Below are 23021 nucleotides of genomic sequence, written 5' to 3' on the forward strand. Positions count from 1 at the left end.
ATTTTGCATCACCTGAGGTGGCTTATAATGGCCAGTGGGGTGCAGGTAAGATTATTTTGGGGGCTTGGGGGGGGTTAGGCTGCTGTGCCCTTGATCGGAATGTCGGTGGTTCAAATCCCAGGGTTCGCAAAGTGATTTCACCGTTGAGGTCCTGAGCAAGACCCTTAACACTAAATTGCTCGAGAGACTGGATGACCCTGACCTCTTTTTCTCAAAAGTGTATGTCGCTCTGGATAAAAGCATCTGCTAGCTAAATAAAATGTAAGTGACAATGTAATGGATTTGGTGGCCTGAGTTACTGGGTGTGCGGCTGGCGGATGGAGATCTGGATGTGGGTGTCACTCTCCCCCTTAGTCCCCCGGCTCTCGCCTCCCCGACAGACACCCGTCCAGCTCTGGATTGAGTCAGACGACGGAGCGTAAGTCTGCAAGACGGACGTGTCTCTGTTCCTTGAGAGACCCGCCATCTGCGAAACGCGAACGAGGCAGGATTTCCAAACGGCCGCGCTGCCGGGTCGCGGGTCGGGTCGCCCTTCTTCCGGGCGGGTTGCTGTTTACTCTCACCTGCAAGGGGGCTTTGGCAGCTACTGCCTCATCCGCCAGGAGTCTGACTCACGCCGCGTCAATCCCCGGGACAAACACCATCTGATCTTCATCTTGTTTGCGTTCTTGGTGGCGTGACATGGTGTGCCTTTGCGGGGGGGGGGGGGGTGTCTCGGGAATGACAGCGAGGTTTCCGCATTGACCGCGGTGCCCTTCCAGCCAGGCAGTTCTCCGGACTTTCAGAGTCGGGGGCTCAGGTTTTATTTCAAGCAACTCGTGCGCTCGGCCCATGACAAAGCGCTCTAACTTTAGGACCCGTCCCCCAGACTGGATCACACACCCCCCCCCCCCCGTCCTGGACCACCCCCCCGTCCAGCTCCTTAGGGCGACACTTGTCCATTTAAGTCCCAGAGCCATCCCAAGAAGACGGGGCTCATCTTTTCCGACGCATGGCGGAGAAGGATGCCGACACCAGCTGCCTGGGGGGGAGGGGACTAAGTTTAGAGTCTCGCCTGACAAAGTTTAGTCCCTTTAGGTTGTGGTGCTGGCGACGATCCCGGGAGGGGGGACCCATACCGCAACGTGTGGGTCCCTCTGGGGACTCACATGCTCTCCCTGGGGAATGGGGGGGGGGGTGTTTGGCTGCTCTCGGAAAGTGTGCTTGTTGCCACGGTGTCAGCCCAGGCTATATGTGGCTTAAGGTCATGGGTTACAGCCCTTGATATCACGGCGACGGAATGGGCTCCGTGTCCTTGGAGGCAATGGCCGACTATACTGGTCTCAGCAGCATGCAGGAAGAAGTTGTGAATGAATATCGCGTTTCAGGGCGTCTTATTATGGAATGTCTCCGGGTGATTAGCTTTTTCCACGTGCTCATTTTTGTCCGTGGGACAATTTTATTATTAGCTTTTCCATGTATTTTTCCCTCCCGCTCGGTAGAGATAGCCATACCGTGCAAGGGGGGGGGGGCCCACAAACTCTCTGTGCACCCCCCGCCCCTCCTGATTTGGTCAGCTGCTTCAGCATGGTCACCTGACATAAGCTGGTGTCTGGGCTGCATTTTGTGCCAGGTACTTGACTGTTTTTTTTTTTTTTTTGGAGAGGGGCAGGCGGAATTGGGGGGGGGGGGTCGCTGTTATCTGCACCCCGAGCCTCTGAGGTCTAATTAGCTTGAAGAATAAAAAGTGATAATAAGTGTTAGTCTCAGCTTGGAGGAGATGTGGCGGTCCCAGTGGTGCCACAGGAAATGACACTCTCCCCTCTCCATCCACGTGCCCTCGCACCCTGTCACCACCCGCTGAGGCCCACCGAACAGGTGTCACAGCTTCATACAGGGTGGTGAAGGTGGCGGTGTGACCTTCAGGTTGAGGAGTCGGTGATCCTTAGTTTGATTGGAGATATCTCTATTGACCATGTGTCTCTTGTTGCCTCTATTGACCATGTGTCTCTTGTTGCCTCTATCGACCATGTGTCTCTTGTTGCCTCTATTGACCATGTGTCCCTAGTTGCCTCTATTGACCATGTGTCTCTAGTTGCCTCTATTGACCATGTGTCTCTTGTTGCCTCTATTGACCATGTGTCTCTAGTTGCCTCTATTGACCATGTGTCTCTTGTTGCCTCTATTGACCATGTGTCTCTTGTTGCCTCTATTGACCATGTGTCTCTTGTTGCCTCTATTGACCATGTGTCTCTTGTTGCCTCTATTGACCATGTGTCTCTTGTTGCCTCTATTGACCATGTGTCTCTAGTTGCCTCTATTGACCATGTGTCTCTAGTTGCCTCTATTGACTATGTGTCTCCAGTTGCCTCTATTGACCATGTGTCTCCAGTTGCCTCTATTGACCATGTGTCTCTAGTTGCCTCTATTGACCATGTGTCTCTTGTTGCCTCTATTGACCATGTGTCTCTAGTTGTTAGAATGACAGGATGATCCAACGGGAAGGTTTAATAGAGGATGGTGATGAGAATGGCGTGTTACTTGAGGCTGCATTCCTGAAGTTTGCTTGTGCTGTTGTGTCACAGGTTGTGGGAACAGCTCGCTCAGCTTTGACATGTACCAGCGCGGCTTCCACTTCATCACCAATGTGGATTATTCCTCCGTCTGTGTGGAGACCATGGCGGGTCGGCACTTCAACTGCCCCGGCATGACGTGGCTCAAGATGGATGCCAGGCAGCTGGAATTCCCCGAGGGCACCTTTGACGTGGTCTTGGAGAAGGCCACGCTGGACGCCATGATGGTGGACGAGAGGGACCCGTGGCATGTTTCCACGGAGACCGCCAACTTGCTCCATCAGGTGCTGAAGGAGGTGAGCGAGACATCATGAATCCTCCGTTTCTTTGACTTCCTGGAGTGCAGGATGATGTGACGGTGTTGTCGTGCATCTAAAAGTAGCGTGGCTCAGACAGCCCATCCACCCCTCCCAGCCCACGCTCAGTGACATGCGCACGCACCTCTGCACCCCCCCCATATCCAGCCTGCACAGATGCCTCCAATCCCACTGCCTCCCAGGCTGTGGTTTGGTCTGAAAAAACCTTGCGCAGAATTTCCCACACATTTCATCACCAACACAAAACAAGATCACGAACAACACACCGTTACGGTGGATCCGTCGAGTAATGGCTCTAGTTTCGTCATCACAGTCAGGGAGACCCGGAGTCGAAGCTTAGCCTAACTTAAGAATGTTTTAGAACTCTTCTGATCACAAGGGTTGGATGCAGTTAGTGGGTTGGTGTTGATCAGCATGAAGTTGGCTGGTTGACTTTGAGAAAGTAGATATCGTCTTGGGAGTAGAGGGATGACAAAGTGCAGTGCCAGTTACGTAGCGGTTAGCTCGCTATGACCCGGGGCTCCTCCTTCGCCGGGACATGTCACTGACCTGTGATCTGAGGGGGATCTTATAAGGAGGCTGTTCGTGCCCTGTCTCACTGGGGAGCGTTAATCAGGTAAACTGTAAACTAACAGCCTGGATAATCGAGATCTGTTACCCCGGCGGGCACTTGGAAACGTTACACCCATTGTGCGCCATCGGCAGGCCATATCAGGCTACGCTTGTGAGCCAATCAGCGGGCAGTTCCGGCTGCCTGCACACGGCATTCGCCGGCATCCGCAGTTTTGCGCTTTTACCGGCGTTCCTCCTCAGACACGGATCCATGTATTATTAATGCCGGGATTGTAAGAAGCACAGATACATCTCTGAATTATACATGGTCCTGTTTCCTGGGCACAGTTCTGGATTTTCTCCCATATACATTGTACGATCTCTTCTCTGCAAGAGTGTACCATGCGCAAATGGGAGGGGGGGGGTGCAGTGGTGCAGGCTGCAGGATTACTCTCCCCCTGCCCCAAATCCGCAGTTGATCGCCGCCGTCTGCGCTGGGTGGGTCCGCCGCGCTGAGCTTCTCCCTCACCGGCTGTGCGGGATTCTGGGGGCTTTACCTTCAGTTTGGGATGGGGGGGGGGGGCGGAGGGGCTGTCAAAAACGAGCCTCTCTTGTCTTATAACAAGATGAAAATTGCAAATGGCATAAGTGGTTTGAACTGCAGTGCAGATCTGCTGCGACTTCGGGGACTTAAATGCCCAGTTTTCTGGAGGGACCCCCCACCCCGACCTTGGGAGTTGTTCTAACCTCCCCATGATCCTTTTCTGCTGTTAGTTGGTTCTTGCCCGTCCTACACACACACACACACACACACACACACACACACACACACACACACACACACACACACACACACACACACACACACACACACATGGCCATACCTCCCCCTCCCTCAGTGTCTCACCCCTGGCCGTGCCTGTGAATGCCACACCTTTGAGGAGGAAGGACACGGCAGGGGAAATAAAGAAAGACCATTAAGGGGGGGGGGTCAGGAATGCCTTACAGGAGTGCCTTCATTACCTCGCTTTGCTGCTCGGTGAAGGTCTTGGGGACTGGAGTACAGTTAATGATCCAAGGTCTTCAGCTGTCTTCCCCCCCTTCTCCCCCCATCTTCTCTTCTCGCCCCTCTCATGCCTCCCGGTATCATTGGAAGCATATTCTGGAGGCAGTGAGCTGGTGCTTCCAAACTTGCATGTTGTGTGAATCTCCTGAATTGTTTTTTCTTTTTTTTTTTGGTTTTTAGCATTCAAGTGCACGTGTGTGTGTGTGTGTGTGTGTGTGTGTGTGTGTGTGGGCTGAGCTAGACTCTGCCGTCTACAGTCCTCAGTGTGCTGGTGGAGATCGTGTGTGTGTCTGCGTGTGTGTGACTGCGTGTGTGTGACTGCGTGTGTGACTGCCCTTGTAGGCAACAGTGATATCAGCACCGTGAACCAGATGCGAGTCCGTAACTACACTCCTTTTAACATGTGTAAATGCTGTAAGACGTAGTCTGTTCATTACCCCATTTCGTTCACTTCTTAGCTGTCGGAGCTGCCTGGAATGGCTCGTCCTACAGGCCTATGAATGCTCAGGTTTTGCAAGTCCGACTCAACAGGAAGTAACACAGAGAGAGAGAGAGAGAGAGAGAGAGAAAGTGGGCTGCAGAGATCACAGGAACTGGAGGGGAAAGACAAGTCTGACAGGAAGCTAATGAGCATCGCATCAGTGAAGTGAAGCTGAGATGGGGGATGGGATGCAGGGCGAACTTCCACATTTTCATCAGGGAGATGCTTGGAGGATTTTTCATGATGAACAGCGGAAAACAATGCAGGAAAATGGTAGGGGAGAGAGTAGGGAAATAGTTTGTGAAAATAGACCGGACGGTTCAAAGTAACGCGCAATGAAAGCAGCACGCTGCCATCTGTGCAGGGAACTTTTGACCTTAAGTTCCATTTCTGGGCAGGTTTGGATCAGGTAGGCAGCCAGTGATGGAGGCGGGTGGGCAGAGATGAAACCAGGCAGGCGGCCAGAGACCAGGGAAGGGAGGTAACTTTAGATCGAGGCAGAGAAGGCAGGCTGAGATCGAGGCAGAGCAGGCAGCCTGAGATGGAGGCAGGGAAGGCAGCCGGAGATGGAGGCAGGGAAGGCAGCCGGAGATGGAGGCAGGGAAGGCAGCCGGAGATGGAGGCAGGGAAGGCAGCCGGAGATGGAGGCCGAGAAGGCAGCCTGAGATGGAGGCAGGGAAGGCAGCCGGAGATGGAGGCAGGGAAGGCAGCCGGAGATGGAGGCAGGGAAGGCAGCCGGAGATGGAGGCAGGGAAGGCAGCCGGAGATGGAGGCAGGGAAGGCAGCCGGAGATCGGGGCAAGTGAAGCTGAAGGCAGGGAAGCAAGTATAGGTTGAAGCAGAGAGAAAGACAGAGATAGAGTAAAGCAGCCAGACACCGATGCAGGGTGGGAGCTGGAGATCAAAGCAGGGAGAATCTGCCTTCAGTCTTTATCATAAGATTGTTGTATGACAGTGGTTGCACATTTAAAAACACACATAAATGCCGTGTCCCTCCTTCCACCTTTTCCTGGAAAATAGCCCATTTGTTTTAACCCCCCAGCCAACATATTGGATAATCAGAGAGGGGGAGCACCCCAGATGCCACCAGCGGCGCTCAGAGCCCAACACACACCCTGAATCGATCTTGCTGTTGCCAAGGCAACGTGGCAGCACACTGGCCCCCACTGGCAGTTTCGTCCACCGTTTTCGGTGCCTCACTGGCTTTAGAGGGGCTGCCCCATTGATTCTGTGAACCTCTCTTTGGCATGTATACTATGTTCAGACCGTCTGTGTAATGACATTGGTTAGAACCGCAGTCACCCATAGCATGGGCTTGCAGGTCACCGCCCCCCCCCCCCGGGCTTTCCCAGAGAATCACACGGTAGTTCCACTTGGTTTCCATTTGCCCTTTGGTGGGATGTCAGTCGATCCACTCTTGCTAACCTGTTTCTTTCACACAATCCTCCTTTTTCGCTTTTATTTCTGCTTAAAAATTCAACAGCAGCGTGGAGCACCTCCGGCTACCCGAAGGAGGAACAATTGAAATTCTCTGTTGTCCCCCCCCCCCCCGCCCCCATCTTCGCAGTTATGCTTGTGTCCGAATCCATAGTCTCCTGGCTAACTGTCATACCAAAGGATCTCGCTCTGACTGTCTGGAGCTTCCCGGAGGCCAAGAGGGAGGACACACAATCTCTTCAGTCTTCTCTACTCTGCTCTTCCTCTCATTTTCTTTCTTCTGCTATTTAATTTTTGCCCCCCCCCCCCCCCCCCGACCTGTGTGTCCAGAGAGGGGAGTGTAGCAGTGCCGCACCCTTCATATAAGCAGCACAAGCTACTGATATCGGTTTTTGGTTTCCCGACGTGCGGCTCAGTGTGTTACGTATCCGTGTCCGTATCAGGAAGATCGTGGGTTTTAATGCCGGAAGAATCGTAATGAACAAAAGGCCTTTAAGCTCAACTGCTCCAGGGATCTGAACCTAACCCCTGTGGCCTAAAACCCAAGCTGTCCTTATTTGTACTTTGCTTTGGAGAAAAAATATTAAATAAATACTGTGTAAAGGCATCTCATATTGAGCTTTGTCAGGATGGGATTGGGGATCATTACCTGTATGGAATGTCAGTAGAAGGCAGGTGTATGTACTGATATAAATGAGGGTTTCTGGGATGTCTGACTGGGAAGTTATCTGAGACCCGGATGTGCATCGCATTCTATGTCCATGACTCTGGTAAGATCAGCTGCATGAATGGTGAGGAGGACAATGAATGGGCAGTCCTAAGGGGCGGGGCTTCTTCACCTGACAGTAGCTATAAGGAGAGTAGGCGGGACTTACTGTGCCATATGCCCTGCTATAGCCCCGCCCCTCACTCTCTGAATCTGGCTCCTTTCATCAGCAAGCTACGTTCCGCATCAAATCTCATTTCCTGTCAATTTATTGGATTCTGTCTCATTTACTCCATGCTTGCCCTGTCGCTTCTGTTTGGGATGCCTCTGTTAGCCATGGTGCGGCTCGAGTGTCTCGATTCGATGTTAATATTAGCCCAAACACTTCCTGTGTGGTTCGGCTGGTCTGACTCTGTGTGGGTTTCCCAGTGCTATTTAAGCACCTCTCTCAGTGCTCCGAGAAGAAGGCTAAATCGGTTCAATTAGCAGAATAATTAGTTGAGTCAAGTGGCTGAAACCCCCCCCCCCCCGCTAGGTTCTGGGGAATGTGGGTCAGGTCATGTTCCACCAGACGGTCAGGGATTGCAGCCACTTTACCTCCAGGAAGCACCGCCAGGGATGGGGCAAGTTTTAGGGACATCCGCTCCCCCTCCCCACCTTGGTTGTCAGCGGTTCTCCCACCCCCCCCCCCGTCGCGGACCAACCGGCCACCCCCCAGCTTGGTCTATTCAGCGATGCCTCACAACATTGGGAAATGGCACACCTCAGCTCCTGTCGTTCTGTTCCGCATTGGTTCTCGGGAGTCAGAATCAGTGCTGGCACCGGTCTCCCTCTCGGTTGAGGTTCTCTGCCGCTCCTTGGCCAGGTGTTAGTCGTGGAAGGTTGCCGAGGCTACACTGGAGTTTCTGCCGGTCACAGTGTGCCTCTGCGGTATAACTACGCTGATTGGCTAGCTGACAGATATGGTCAGCTAAGGCAGTCGGCATCCCATTCGCTATGTAGCTCATTTGGGTGCTTGGATTATATAATATATACCGTCTCATGGTACAGTCCAATAGGACACTGCAAGTAATCAGCTGGAATTGGGGCCTGGCGGCTACAAAGTTCCCTCCTCTGCAGGTTCCTCGGAAAGGCTCTCTCGTACCCTTGAGTAACGCCCTTCGTTTCTTGTAGTCGACCGGAACCGTGCCAGAGCACCACCGGGCTGAGCTGCCCTGACGGACTCCGCCTGCTACACAGGCAGAATCCCCTGCATTAAGAGTACCGCTCAGAACCCCAGGCTTGCCCTGCTGCTGGCTGGTGTGCCACCTCCCCAGTAAACCCCGCGATTTACAGTACCTCCTCGCCACACGCGGCGCCTGTACAGCCACGCATCCCTCCCGAGTCCGCTACCCAGCGGAAACCTAATCGCTTCATTGGCGTCTGCTTTCGGGAACAGGGCGTGAGGGTATAATTACGCTTTTCATGGGAAACCTCCACCCGAGACTCGTCCTGATGGGTGGGGGGTGCCTGGTGGCTATGTGCCTCTCCCGCCCTCCCTTCCCAGGACCGTCGCCGATGGAGGACCTGGAGTCCGGCTGTCAGCCATAGCGGTTCCCGAGGCATCATGGGAAGCGCGCCAGGGGGGTCTTATCGCGGTTTTCTCCGCGGCTGCCAGTCTGAGGCAAATATTTACGAAACGCCGGAGGCTGACGAGAGGCTTTATGGGCTCGCAGTCATGAAGAGCCATGACTAAAGCCTGACTCACCTCTCCTTTTGTATTTACCATCTCTCTGTCTGAGAAAATCAGTCACAGATCAGGACGCGTGCGAGACGCCGTTAGGTGTGTGGGGCAGATCTCTGTGCCTCTATCCATGTGGCATGTCTCAAACGGTTATGGAGGAGGGTGGGGGGAGATGGAGCCTGGGACCTCCTGGGGCGACTAAGCTCCCCCATCAATTCTCAGCGGCCCCTGCTTGGGTAGAGACCAGCTCCGTGACTGGCAGGGTTCTGCAGTAGTTGTCCAATGGGTCGATATCCTTCCCCCCCCCCCCCCCCCCCCGTGAGGCCCCCTGCACTGGCTAACTGGTGCCCTCGCCAACCCTTCACTGGAACCTTGTGACCGCCTTCGCTTCAGCGTAAATAAGGAGAAAGAATCTGGTGGTGAGGAGATGGAGCTGGACAGGACTGAACTCTGGGGGTGGGGGGGGGGGGGGGCAGCAGTTATACAAGTGTCCCTCGCTTGGCTTGCTGGCAGCGTCTGTTTATTATGGTTTTTTAAGTGCTGTCTTTGGTTGAATTTGTGAACATGCGCTCAGCACTAAGCTGCGGGGGCCCAGGGACAGAAGGCAAATGCTTTTATTGCGTTCGCTTATTGTCACTTACCGGCACAGCAGAATTTTGGCACAAGCGATGCCTTCATCAGCTGCATTGTGGTGCAGGGGTGGAGGGGAGCCTCACGGGGCCTAATCATTACTGTTGCAGTTTAGTCGTGGGCAGGGCTGTGTTGGTGGGGGCAGAGGTTGGACTGTGTGGGTGGGGCCGGAGGCGGAGCTGAGGTTGGAGGAGGAGACGAGGTCGGTGTTGGTAGAGCTTGAAGTGGAACACTAGGAGGAGCCAGAGGCAGGAATTTCTGGGTGGAGTCAGGGATGGGGCAGTGTCAGATGCAGTGCGAGTACAGAGCTCCCACAGAACCGGAGTGTTTCGTCACACCCCCCAGGAGGGTTCCTGATCCTAGCAAGTGCAGACAGACACCGTAGGAGTTCCTGGGACCTCTGAGTCGGGGGTGTGGGTCTCCTTGACAAGCTCACGTGTGGCAGATAGTCTTACTGCCAGTGTCCCCCCTGCACCCGCAGGGAATTATAATTAGTTTTTTAGGTCGCTCTTCTCTCTGGTGAGTTTTGCCCCAGTTGGGGGTGGATGTACTGCAAAATGCAGGCCAAGTGCACTAGGTTTGAAGGGGAGGTGAGCAATTGTGTGGTCTCTCCCCCCCCCCTCCCCCAGCCTGCTTCGGACCTGACGGCATGCAGAGAAAGTGTCCTAGCGTGCGGCCGTCCGTTCCACCCGGGCACTGCATTAGGCTGTGACTGACACGCCATCTCAGGACGAGCTGTGCATGTTGGTCACGCCGCCAGACTGATTGCGGTGCCGGCATGTCTCTTCGAGTGCGCGCCAGGGTCTCGGACGAGACGAGCCTGACGACGCCTGTGGCCGATGCATGTCCACGTGCGTGGGCGGTGCCAGGCCCCACCTCTTCTCACGCACAGATGGCACACACCGCAGATCGCCCCGAGGCAGTGCCAGAGCCGGGCCGAGGGAGGTCTGACTCCCACGAAAACCTCCTCGCTCAGTAACAGAGACAGTGTGCAGTACAGTTATTGACTCAGCCACTTAGAAAATCATTTAATCTGCCTTTATATTGCATTATTTTGCGTTCTTGCGCACTTTTCTCGCATTTCTACACCAGTAAACTACAGTCTTCCTGTTAGAAGTGCAAAAGAAATCTGCTGGGATTTGAACCGCCGATATCTCGGGTATAGCATCAGCACCACCCCCAGCGATCGTTTATTTGTGCTCTTACAAGTCTGATCTACGAGAAACAACACGAAGCTACAGGATGAGGGATCCAGGGCGGGGCTATTAACACAGAAAACCTGTTTATAACATAATAGAGGTAGGTTATTACAGTGGACATGCCCCCCCACATCCCTTTCGCTGTTGTTTTGGGAACAGTGATAACTGCAGACATCATCCTCATCCAGATGCTAATTATTCCCATATTTTAGTTCATGTGTAGAACAAACTGGACTCGTGCTGTTTATGTACATCCTCTCTGGGATTGTACTGAGCCCGTGTTGATGGTTCTGGTCCAGGGCTTTAGAAGGACATGTGCTTCGGTTAATGACCAGAGCCACTGCCGGATTCTAGCTCGTTAAGGCTGACGGGGAGGGCGGCCTGACTGAGGCGCTTGGCACGTCGTTAGCAGCTGTGAAATACCCCACACCCCCCCTGGGCCGTCCGTCTCGTCGCATTTGGGTCACCGTGGTGTTTTCAGAAGTCGACGCTTTCAGATGAGCAACTCTGAAAGCAGCCCGATGGCATGGTCCTGCTCAGAAGCGGCACTGCAGCCTGGTGTGGACCGAACCGGTACCCTGGCACGCTCTGGTTATCACACAAGACCTTCCAATGGGTCTGCGTGACAGTTCCAAGGCCGATCTTCCTGGAAGCTTCCTTCTGAAGTTCTAGTGATCCTTGCTCAATCCCAGAAGTAAACAGGATTGCCTGAGAGCTTGTGCAGGTGAAAAGGGGGGTGGGGATGGCGCAGACATGGACTATGAAGACACCTTGAAAGCATCGCTGTGTGTTTGAATCTGTAGGATTCTGGGAAGTTTCTGAAATGTGATGCCAGCCGTCCTCAGAGAAGCAGTGTTTCACCACCAGGCCCAGCTGGCTACTGACCTCGAGGACCTCTGCACCAGTCAGTGTAGCCCTCACTTAGGACACTGGACAGGGTAGGGGGACCCAGACTGCGCAGACAAAACATCGACCACAGCTCGGGCTTCGGCCTGCGTTGCCATGACGACTCACATCCAGCGCCGACTGCTAAGCAGGGTTGCTATGGAGACTCCGGATGCCTGAAGGGGGCCGTTATTAATTGGAGGGAACGAGAAACCGGGAGAGGCACGGGAGACAAAGGGGTTTCTGCGGGTTTGCCTGGCGGTGCAACGAGCTGCTTAATTAGCGCAAACTGTTTCCGTCTCCCTCTCTGGCGAGGCGTCGGTGATACCTTTTTCCAGTCGGATGCCCATCGAGGGCTCTCAAGTTCAGGTGCAGAGGGAGGGGGCATGCAGAAGGGAGGCAGTGTGTGCTTTATCCAGCACATGTTCTGCCTCAAAACATGCCCGAGGTTGTTTAGAGAAGGGCCATGCGTCTCCCTCTGTCATGCCCCCAAACAGAGCCCCCCCCCCATCTTTAGACCTTAAACCTGCTGCAGGGTGAAGATTACATGAAGAAAAAAAATTAACCAATCTCGTTAACAATGTTCTGAGATGCCTTTGTGCAGAAGTGTGGCTGACACCAATGGGGCATTGATTAGCGTAGAGGGAGGGAGCAGTGTGTGTGTGTGTGTGTGTGTGTGTGTGTGTGTGTTTGTGTGTGTGTGTGTGTGTGTGTGTGTGTGTGTGTGTGTGTGTGTGTGTGTGTGTGTGTGTGTGTGTGTTTGTGTGTGTGTGTGTGTGTGTGTGTGTGTGTGTGTGTGTGTGTGTGTGTGTGTGTGTGTGTGTGTGTGTGTGTGTGTGTGTGTGTGTGTACGCTTTGTCTAGCGGGACCAATGAGATATCCTGTTGCTAAACTGACACCTAGACTCCACAGAGTTTAGGGCCCCGTTTATATCCAGATGGGAACAGACACCGGCGAGTTAAGTAGGGAGGAGCCTGACGGGATGTGAAAACAAGCAAACTCTGAGAAGGGGAAGAAGGACACAGAGCCATGGATGTGAGCTGGTCCTCCGTCTGCTTCATCACTCCACTGGGGAGACACATTCAGCATCCCTTCATATCTCCCAAATCCTACTGTCTGACCCCCCCCCCCCGACTGATTTAAGAACTCGAGGCAACCCTGGGAGGCTGCTTATCCTGCAGAGGGTCTCCGCTTGGTATTCCGGAGAATATTCCAGCACCGAGGGCTTTGGGGGTGGGTGGGTGCAGGGTGATGTTGGGTGTACCTGGCGGTCACAGTGTTTTGGGGGAGGGGGGTCAGACTCACGGGTTTGTTGTTTTGGTGCCGGTGGACTCCAGTGCGGTCGCGGGGAACCAGTGGGATCTGGACTCCGGAATTAGAGGAGGGAGCTTCAGGAGCAATTTGGCTTTCTGTGTTAGCAGAATGTGGGCCTTAGAGACGTGACACAGCGGAAGGGTGTGAGCGGCACACGCACGCACACACACACACACACACGCACGCACACACACACGCACGCACGCACGCACACACGCACGCACACACACACGCACGCACACACACACACACGCACACACTCCTGTGCCCCAGCCTCGGCCAGCACCACGCTGACTTTACCCGCCAACACGCTAATGTGTAATTGCATACCTTTCCTTCAGAGCTCCTGCCGACGTATCATTAGCATGCGAGCCGGCCCGCCTCCCCCCCCCCCACCCCCACCTCCGTCGCTCGTCGTGCTGGGAGCCAAGGTCGAGAACCCTCCAGCCACTCACCTCCAGGGGGGGGGGATTATGAGATATGCGAGACCCATCCCCCCACCGCAGCATTATCTAGCACACGTTAGCACGCTAACGGAGCAGCAGCAGCCTGCCATGGGATGGGCGTGGTAGGGGGCATGTTTGGGGGTGGGGGAATCCTCTGGAGGGATGTGACTGGACTGCAGAGTGGAGATAAACGGACAAGGTCGTTCCCGCAAGATCGCCTTGGTGCTCTCCGGGGTTTGCCCTGTCGGCTGGCAGCACGCCCGCCCACGTCGTGGGAACAGGGGGGGAGATTAGGAAGCCGCTCGCTCAGCGGGGGTGGTATTACACACGCACGCACCCCTTCCCCATGTGCATATGTGCGAAAAGGCACAGTGTCCCAGAAACATGCCAAACCCGCAACCGATGGCGAGGTTCATCTCCGTAAATCCACTGACTCGTCTTAAAAAAACCTGCACGCACTGAGCACCAGACTGTCACGCGCTTATTTTCCGCACCGTTCTCTGCCAGCGGGTGACTTTTGACCTGTTGCCCAACCGGCCCGCAGTGGCCTCTGACAGATATCTTTGTCATCATGCTGCAAATTTTGTGGACGTCTCTTCTAATACAGCAATTTTAAAACCATGATGGCAGAATCCCAACAGGAAACATTTGATTTGAGGCAATAAAGCAGGTGGTTCCAGAATAATGTGCAGACAGTATTATATACATAGAAAAAATAACAAGTTAGGGGGTCCGGGGGTACCCCATCCCCAAACCCCCGTGTGTAATAACCGCCCGTCGATGATCGTATTTTTCCGAATTTCGAGCTCTTCCATGCCGTGAAAATAGACGCAGGCTTTTCATACTTGTTTTGCCTAATAGGTAATAAGTAATTTAGCAAAAGCGCGGCATTTCGGGCCAAACGAGGCATTACAGCGGTTACTCATCCGCACGGGTTTGCCGTCGCTGACGCACTCAGCAGGTTGTGGGGGGAGCGGGGGGGGGGGTGTTAAAAGTAACTGTAATATCAGGAAATTCCCAGCATCAGCTGGAAGAGTATCTGTCAGGGGGGCACTTTGCCCCTTTGTTAGTGACCCTGCTGATTACTGAATAACAGAGTTTAAACACCTGGAAGACAGACAGAGGAGGAAGGACCCATATTAGATGCTGTCTGTTTCCGAAAAGGTCGTTCTTATGATTAATAGCTGCGTTTAATGCTGCCTGTAGGACCCCCGATTGTGGGAGAAGGTTCTGAAGGTGTGTTGGGATCTTCACGGCGCTTTTCTCCTCACTCTTTGTGGTTCTTAACCGTCCTTCATTGATTTTGTGAAGTCGTACTCTCATTCGAACTTACTTCACGGTTGAGTGAAATTCTGGCATCTTCTGTGGGGTTCTGTGGGAATCTGCTTTGTCCGGCATCTCGTGCGGGATCTATAGGGTCAGCAGATTTCAATCTGAGTGGCTTGATTTTCACACGGTGCACCGAGGGATCCAGAGCCCCTTACAGTGACCCGAAACACAGGGTTGGTAAACACTAAGCTGTCAGATGATACCATGATGATACCCACAACACTCCCCCCCCCTCCCCCGGCAGCCTCTCATTGGCGTGTCGGTATACAAGCTCATTTCGATCGATGTGAGCAGGAGGCGAAACAGGATTGTCTGCACCAGTCATACGGAGCAGGGGGGAACATCTGACAACTGGGATTGGGTAGGGGGGGGGGCTGTCTGGCTTGTACGTGTGTGTATCTCATGGAGGCTCAACCCCCCACTGTATCCACGATGGTGACACAGACTCGAATATCATGATTACATGATTAATTTTATTACTTTTCTGCTCGTGGTTTAAATCATTAGTTTTTCATTGTTACTTTGCTCTCCTAAACGCTTGTATTACCTGGGATAGCCACAATAAACCCTCCTCTCTGTCTTCCAGAATGATCGTCCCCCTCACTCCGCCTGGGTCTGTCAGAAGCGTAGAAATATAAACATGAAACCTGTTTCCATGTACAGTAGCTCCCTTTCCCTGCCACGCCGGTGTCGGAATTCGAGATTAAATGCCCCGCAGCTGTCTTCAGATGGGGATCTTGTTGACGATGCAGCAGGTGTGGTGACCAGTACGGGTGTGCCCAAGAGGGTCAGCTCTCCCCACCAACCCAAAACTCCACATGGCAAGGTCGGAGTCGGAAGAGGTTGCAAATTCCCACCATCCTAAACGCACACCACCATCCCCTATGGAGAGGAGGCGTCCGCAGTGGACGGACTTCCTCAATATCATGTTTTACTCGGTGCTCTGGGGGGGGTTGGAGGGGGGGTAGCTACATGGCGGTAAGCTGTTTTCCTTCGTCAGAATTGTGTCTGGCTGCCGACCCGCAGCTGACCCGCTGCAAGGTGTTAATTTGTTCAGTATCCTCCGTCGGAGGTGGGAGAAATTCTCAGAAAAGCCGAAACTCCTGTCTCTTCTCAACTCTCAGGGCCCCAGTGTAGGTTTCAGCTTTACCTTAAATCACCTTAATACCCGACAGGTTCATTTTCCTTGGGTAAATGTAAGTTGACCCTTGAACGGTGCCTTGGGGCACCTCCGGTGTCGCCCATTTCTGACAGGTCTTGCTTGCTGGAAGGGCGACATCATTTAAAGTGCTGTTATGGGCGATCTTTCTGTCTTCGCTTCCATGCGGAGGGAGTGCCCCCCCCCCCATGTTAATTATACATGAGCAGGGGTGCAGGCTTGCTGTAGATCAGCCCTGATTAATGTGCCTCTGTGGCATGTGCAGATCATTCCAGGCATCCTGATATGAGGCCGCATTATATTTCAATTTTGAACGCAAATGGCTGCATAGGAGAGATGTAATGAGATTTATCAGAAGCGTTTTAAATCATTTCACAGGTTTAATTATTAAATGGGACTGGGATATTTGTTTCTGTCAGGCCAGCTCTGCAGGCTGGAGGCATATCTGTGTGGGGGGGGGGGGCAGTACAGTTACTCTGTCCTCCATCCCATCGTCCAGACTTGCCGTCCTCGAGGAACCTTGATGTCCATCATCCCTAACCTCCCAGCAGCTCCTCCCCCATCAGCACTGTGACTGGGGAAGGAGGAGGGGAACGAGGACCCGATGGAGTCTAAGGCCCAGCAGGGGAGCGTACCAGCCCTGGTTGGTGAGGTAGTCAGCAGAGATTCGCTGATCCATGTCCACTTGCAGAGAGGTGGCTTGACAGATTGGGGCCGGTCGAAGAGCTGGTGGCAATGGGGGGGGGGAGATGACAGGGGCCCGTTTATCACAAGTCAGATGTAACACGGAACTAAACGCATCTGCCAACCGTCAGCATACTGGAATCCAAAATGTCACAGGGCTCTCCTGGCTTGTTTGCCGGCCGGCACTGAATCTCAGCTCGCTCCTGCCCCTGGCCAGTCCCCAGGGACCGATTACCGCTCATGCCATCCTAGGCTACACCCCGGGGCCCCAGCACACATCAGGGCCCCAGCAAGCATCAGGGTCTCAGCCTGCCCCGGGCAGAATGGACGGCTTCGTTAAACTGCCAACACCCGCGTGTCCATGCAGATGTCAAGCCAGAGAACTTTTTATAATATATTTATATTATAACTGATATTAAGCATCTTATTTACCATATTTCACGTCTTTATAATATTTTATAGTTATTTCGGAAGTTAATTTAACCTGTTTTAATATTCCTGTGTTCTTGCCATGAATATAGCTGCAGGAATGACATTAAAACTCGGCGTAACTACTATCTGTGCTGATGTCAGACTACGGCCCCAGATTAGTTACTCTGCCCGCTGCTCGTCCGGGAAGCTGTATTAGAAGAGACTATCAAACCAAACTCTTCCTCGGTTTCACCTCAACCACCCGTCAGCTGTAATACCCCCACCCCATTAAATAGCCGCCCCTGATTCGTCTCGCCTGCCGATTTCGCAGCCAGTACGCGTTTCCCCGAAATCGCTCACTCCCGCCCGTCCTCCAGCGCCGATCTCCAGGTCCCATTTGGGCATCTCCTTCATGTGAGCACGCTTGTCGTGGGTAATGCGAGAGGGTGACAGGGCGTGTGCCGATCTTGGTCTCACAAACCAAAAGGGGCCTTCTCAAGAAGTCACTCTCATTGATACGAGGAGGGGGGCTTTGGAGTTATGCAGATGCTGGGATGCTTTCCGAGCCGCGGACCAGCCACCTTCACCATGTTTCCCGAAGTAGATGTATGAAGGTGTTATTAAAGCTCTAGAGTCAGCAGTATAATTGCTGAGAAACAAAAGCCTCCCCCCCCCCCCCCCCCCCCGACACACCCGCACTTTCTTGAGAATTTAGTTTTCTGTGATTCTGCCGTCCGCCGAAAGTGTTTTTGGTTTGTTTTCCCATGAGCCTCTGGAGTGGCGTGGGAGCATGCAAGGCTGCCCACGTGTCGGCTGGCCTGTGGACGGTGGACTGCATGGACGGGGGGGGGGGGGGGCATGCAGGCGAGGGACTGAACGTGAGCAGCTCGTGGGAGCGCAGGGTTATCGCCCCCGCTGCGCTGTCAGGCCCCGTCGCCATTATTATTCCTTATCGTTAATTTGGGCTGGACTAATATACGCAGCTGAAATCCAGGTTAAGCACTTTCTTGGGGGGGCTGCTTAGCGGCGCCCCTCTGAGGCCTGAGCACGGCGGTGTCCTTGACCTCTGTTTTGCCGGCTGCCCTCGTTCCGGCACCGCCTCTGGGCCGGCCGCAGGCGATCTGGGTTGGGCTGCGGAGCCGATTCTGTCTTCGGCGCCTACGTCACTGTCCCCGTCTGACTTCTACCAGCTACCAGTCATGAGCTGTGATATTAATCTCAGGTCTGTTACATAGGTGTCTGCCTGGGGGGGGGTGAAGTCGGGCCTGGCTCCACGGATGACGGGGGGGGGGGCAGGGGGCATCCAATCAGGAGCTTGGCTTACTCCAAGGTTAGTCAAGTGCCAACCAATCACAGATTTTCCCATCCATCCATCTTCTATACTTGCTTGTTCAACACAGGGATAGGAAGGATGTGACCCCCCCATGCACTCACACACATACACACACACATGTCTGCTGGGGTTCAACACCCCTACTATTTGGTTACTACTTTACATGCTGTGACTCACTGTGACCACAGGTGGCGCTAACACTGGCCACAGGAGCTGTTCAGCTCTCCCTGCTGATGTTTCATCTCCACACACACTTGCCTCAGTCCTATGGGGGGCAAACTATACTGTACCTGTGTTAAAAGTGCTTGCAGTGCTAACTGCGTGGCGGGGCCCGGATCACGCCGAGCCCGGGTTCGACGACGATGACGACAGGGGCAGCGCCAGAGACTCCCCAAAGTGGAAGAAGAATTATAGGCTGAACTGACAATGATGAGGTTAGAACACAACCGCCCCCGGGGTATGGAGTAAAGCCGGTGTCGAAGTACGGAATGAAAATAGGGATGGAAATGGAGGCCGGAATTATGGAAACAGTGACAGGCAGCGAGGAAATGAGTCGCGGGCCCCCGGGGCCCGGGTGTGGCGTCAGGACGCGCTATGCAGACGCACTGTGGAATCCGGGGGGGGGGATCAGCCTGCGTTCCGTCACGCAGCCGGGCCGTCTGACACCCCGCGTGAGGGCTGCGTCGGGAGCTGTCACTCTGGCCGCTTGCTGCCGGGACCCGTCCGGCGAGCTCAGCGCTCTGGCGTTAAGTCGCCGTCTGCCGTGCAGCTGCCCAGTCGCTGCTGCGGGGCGGCATGGGGGGGGGGATCCTGCTTATCATGCAACCCTGCACGTCCACGACCTTCATTCTACTTCTCTCTCTTAATTGCTCTTGACTTTAGCGCCCCCCCCCCCCCCCCCCACCGCAGACATGCATCATGTGACGATGCTGAGTGACAGATGTGCTCGTCATGTGAGGGTGCGGGCGTGTGGGCATCACACACGCACACATACACACACACACACGCACGCACAGGGGCCCCCGTATTGCCAGGGCCAGTCGACGCATTAGGTGACATAGCCGGCTGCCCAGGGCACCATCTTCTGTGGGGGGGGGGGTGACTTTAGGAACCGCTTTCGACTGGCGTTGAGTTTCGATTCTCTGCTGATGAGTCTCTGACCAGCCCTTGGGCATGAGGGTAGGACGTCATGGCACCGGAGCAAATGGGATTACGGCACAGAGCGGGCACCGTCTTCGCGGGTGACGCCCAGGGCGGCAGCACAGTGACTCTCCCTGTCCTGCGGCTCGGCGTCTTACCCGCACCGTAAGCTCACGTTGACGTTGGCGAGGCAGCTGCTCTGCTGGTGATGCCGGTGTTTCCGTCGTGAATCGGCCTCTCAGACGGGAGGGGCGCTGTCTCCATTGGGGGGGGGGGGGGCGCTCCTTCCATGGCGTTTTGTTTTGTCTTTGCCGTCGTCTCCAGAGGTTCATCTTTTCGGTTGCGGGTGACACCACAGGATGTGGGGGAGGTTCTGCTAATGCCGCTTAGCATAATAAGGGGAGCTATTATAGATCTGGGTGTGATTTCGCCAAAAAAATTCATGGGTCATTTAACGGCACCCTGTGGGGCGAACGTGTGACCCCATCCATGAAGGACCCCATGTCACATTCCCCGAGATGCTAGGAGAATGTGGCCTGATGCCTTTTGGAGAAGAATGATCCCACAGTCCTGCTTCAGAGACGGGTTTCTGTAGCCAGTACAAAGTGCCTGGTGCTGTAGTTCAGGGTTTGAGCTGCCGCAGTGAGAATGGCCCCCAGGCTGCACTCTCCACCCCCCCCATCTGCCCGTGCTCATGGACACAGTTTGCACGTGTCACGGTAGCTGGACAACAGTGGCGGCCTACTTTTCTACGTCCCGGGCCGGCCTGCTCTCCTGTGTGCGTTCACCAGAATGTCGCCCCCCCTCGCTGTCCCACGCTGCCCCTCGCTGCCCCTCGCTGCCCCACGCTGCCCCACACTGCCCCACGCTGCCCCTCGCTGCCCCACGCTGCCCCACACTGCCCCACACTGCCCCTCGCTGCCCCACGCTGCCCCACGCTGCCCTCGCTGCCCCTCGCTGTCCCACGCTGCCCCACGCTGCCCTCGCTGCCCTCGCTGCCCCTCGCTGCCCCACGCTGCCCCACGCTGCCCTCGCTGCCCTCGCTGCCCCACGCTGTCCCACGCTGCCCCACGCTGCCCTCGCTGCCCCACGCTGCCCCACGCTGCCCCACGCTGCCCCACGCTGCCTGCACCCGTGTCCATCAGGTCCCAAGAGTGACACTCCTCCTCTACATTCTTCCAGAAAAAAATATGATTATTTTTTTTGGAGAATAACATGCATTGGATATTTAGCATAGTAATACTTCATTTCAGTGGGGTAATTTCTCGTCTACCCCAGCTTGCTCTTCGTGCGATGCACAGACACATTTCATCTTGGGGGGGGAGCACAGCACAAGGTCAGCACCGCTAGAGCTGGGGGTTAAGGGCCAGAGGCACGGAGGTTTAACCCGCTGAGCTACACTTTGCCCCCAAGAGAGGATCTCATACAACCAGAGTATTTACTCGATTACTTAATACTTGAATTGGTTAATTAAATCATTTTCCGTATTGCGGGTTTCTACACGAATACAGCATTCAGAGCACGGGGCCCACAGTAACATTATGAGTTAAGCGTTTAATTCCTTTTTCGAGTGTGACATTCTGGTCACAATACATTTGAAAGGGGCTGTTTAATCACTTCATGTGAGGCTGAAAAAAGCTGGCCTGGTTCAGTCAGGGCCTCCTGAAAATGAGCTGGTTCTCTCAGCCGTGCTCAAAGCGAGATGTTTGCCTGGGAGGGGCAGGCGAGCGAGATTACGTAACCCTGCGGCCCCGCGTCGCTCCGCGGCGAGCTCTCGCCCGCCGCAGCTATCGCTACCTGCTGTTATGTAACCTGTGGGGTGTTCAGGGAGCACGGACAGCCTGCAGCAGGCCTCTCTCCTGCCATCCCCGGCTCGTTCAGGCCCGTCTGCGATCCCGCAGATGCTTTTACCGGCGGCAGCCCTAGATTAATGACAGTAATACGCGCAGGTGGAAACGTGGAGTCTGCAATTATCTGTGTAATCACAAAAGACGGAATCCCTCCGGAGCGCTCAGAACCGATCCTTGGCCACTCCGGCTCCCGCTCGCCGCGTTAATCGCGCCGCCGCCGCCGCCCCTTTATTTTTATTTTCGTTTCGGTAAGCACATCGCTTCAGCGCCGGCTGCTGAGCCCGAGAGAAGTTTCCATAGCAACAGGTTTCCATGGAAACTAGGTGACAGTGCAAGGCTTGTGGGGTGGGGGGGGGGGATGAGTCATTCTCTACCACGAGATTCTGAGAAGCATTTTTTGGGGGGAAAAAATTTGATCCCATTGTGTTGGAATAAGGGGAAATACCTTGCAGGGTTTCTTATCGTGTGTGAATTTAGGTGAATTTAGTGCATTAGTTGCCCTGAAGTGAACTGGGACCTTGAATAGAAGTTTTTTCAGTCTTAAATGTGGTATGTTTTGAATTCCATATTTCATATTTGTGGTGTTGTGGTGGTTCATACATGCAGGATTGTGGGTTCGAATCCCACCTCTTTATGGTTTTCTTTCATGGTTCAAAGACATGCATTCAGGCTAATTAGTGTCGCTAAATTGCCGGTGGTGTGTGATTATGTGCATGTCTGTGCCCCATGACGGAGGTTGCCCCATCCTGGGTGTTACCCCTGCCTTGTGTCCGGTGTTGTGTGGGATAGTCTCTCGCTCGGTCACGTCTGGGCCAGGCGGATGCTTGGTGCGTATTTCTGGAGAGCAGTCACTGGGTTGGTAAAGGTTGCGGGTTTGACATGGTGAGCGAGTTGCTGCGTTATGCCTTTGCCATAAAAATGGAGGGTTTCCCAAACACATGAATAATGTAGAAAGTAACTGGCAGCAGGTGCCCAGGATGCTACGTTTCGCTCCGGTGTTTATGCCCTGCCTGACTGCGGCTTCTTTGCTCCTAGCTGCCGTTCTGTAAGACCAGACACAGGAAGTTGGCCAGGCCTCGACTCTCTATGACACTTGAGTCACCTGCTATCTGAGCTTCCCTGAAAGCACTTTCATTGGCTCTCCAGTCCGTCACATGACCCTTTAAAAATGAGCCGCTCGCTTGCAGTGATTCCCAGAAAGTCTGGCAATGGGGGCTTGCTCCTCTCCCTTTCCTGCTGTCATGGGGGCCTAAAGCCTGTAGTGCACTAGTGTTTCCCAACCCAGTCATCAGGGACCCCCAGACAGTTCATGTTTTTGCTTCCTCTCAGCTCGCAGTGCACCTGTACCAGGTATTCGGTGTTCCTGATTGGCTGGGAGCTCGGAGGGAGCAAAAGCATGGACCGTCTGGGGTTCCCCATGAACTGGGTTGGGAAACACTCTGATGGAGTTGGAGAGATGCAGCTGGGTGTAATTAACTGGAGGATCTGGGCGGGGCTGGCCCCATGGCCCCGCTCGTGCGCCCCGCTTCCTGACCCCCCCCACCCCGCGGCACCTCCTGCATGTTTGCCCAGTGAGAAAGGCCACATGCATCGCTCAGCGCTGTCGGTTTTCTGCCGTGTATTTTTTCCTCTCCCACTGTTAGAACCGGAGCTTTTTAATTCCGCTCCCGGTTCTGGGGGCACCGGGGAGCCGCGCGGCAGACTCGAAACAATTCCGCTGCTAATTAAATCAGCACCTTATTAGGAAAAGGCAGAAATTGGACTGCAATTCGAATGGCGCCTGTCATTGTGGCCGTATCACAGATGGG

The 23021-nt window shown here is 54.3% G+C and overlaps 1 protein-coding gene across 4 annotated transcripts in view; it reads left to right on the forward strand.

Moving 5' to 3' along the window:
- Positions 1-23021, forward strand: part of ece2a (endothelin converting enzyme 2a) — a 60968-nt gene that overhangs the window by 31343 nt on the left and 6604 nt on the right. For 3 of the 4 annotated variants that reach the window (XM_049005101.1, XM_049005100.1, XM_049005099.1), the window contains one exon: positions 2565-2848. In XM_049005101.1, coding sequence (XP_048861058.1) covers positions 2565-2848 — 284 coding nt within the window. Of the gene's footprint in view, positions 1-2564; positions 2849-15222; positions 16219-23021 lie in introns of those variants that run through there. The other variant, XM_049005103.1, reaches the window with a different exon arrangement.

The sequence above is a fragment of the Brienomyrus brachyistius genome, unplaced genomic scaffold, assembly GCF_023856365.1.
Source record: "Brienomyrus brachyistius isolate T26 unplaced genomic scaffold, BBRACH_0.4 scaffold147, whole genome shotgun sequence".
Lineage (NCBI taxonomy): Eukaryota > Metazoa > Chordata > Actinopteri > Osteoglossiformes > Mormyridae > Brienomyrus > Brienomyrus brachyistius.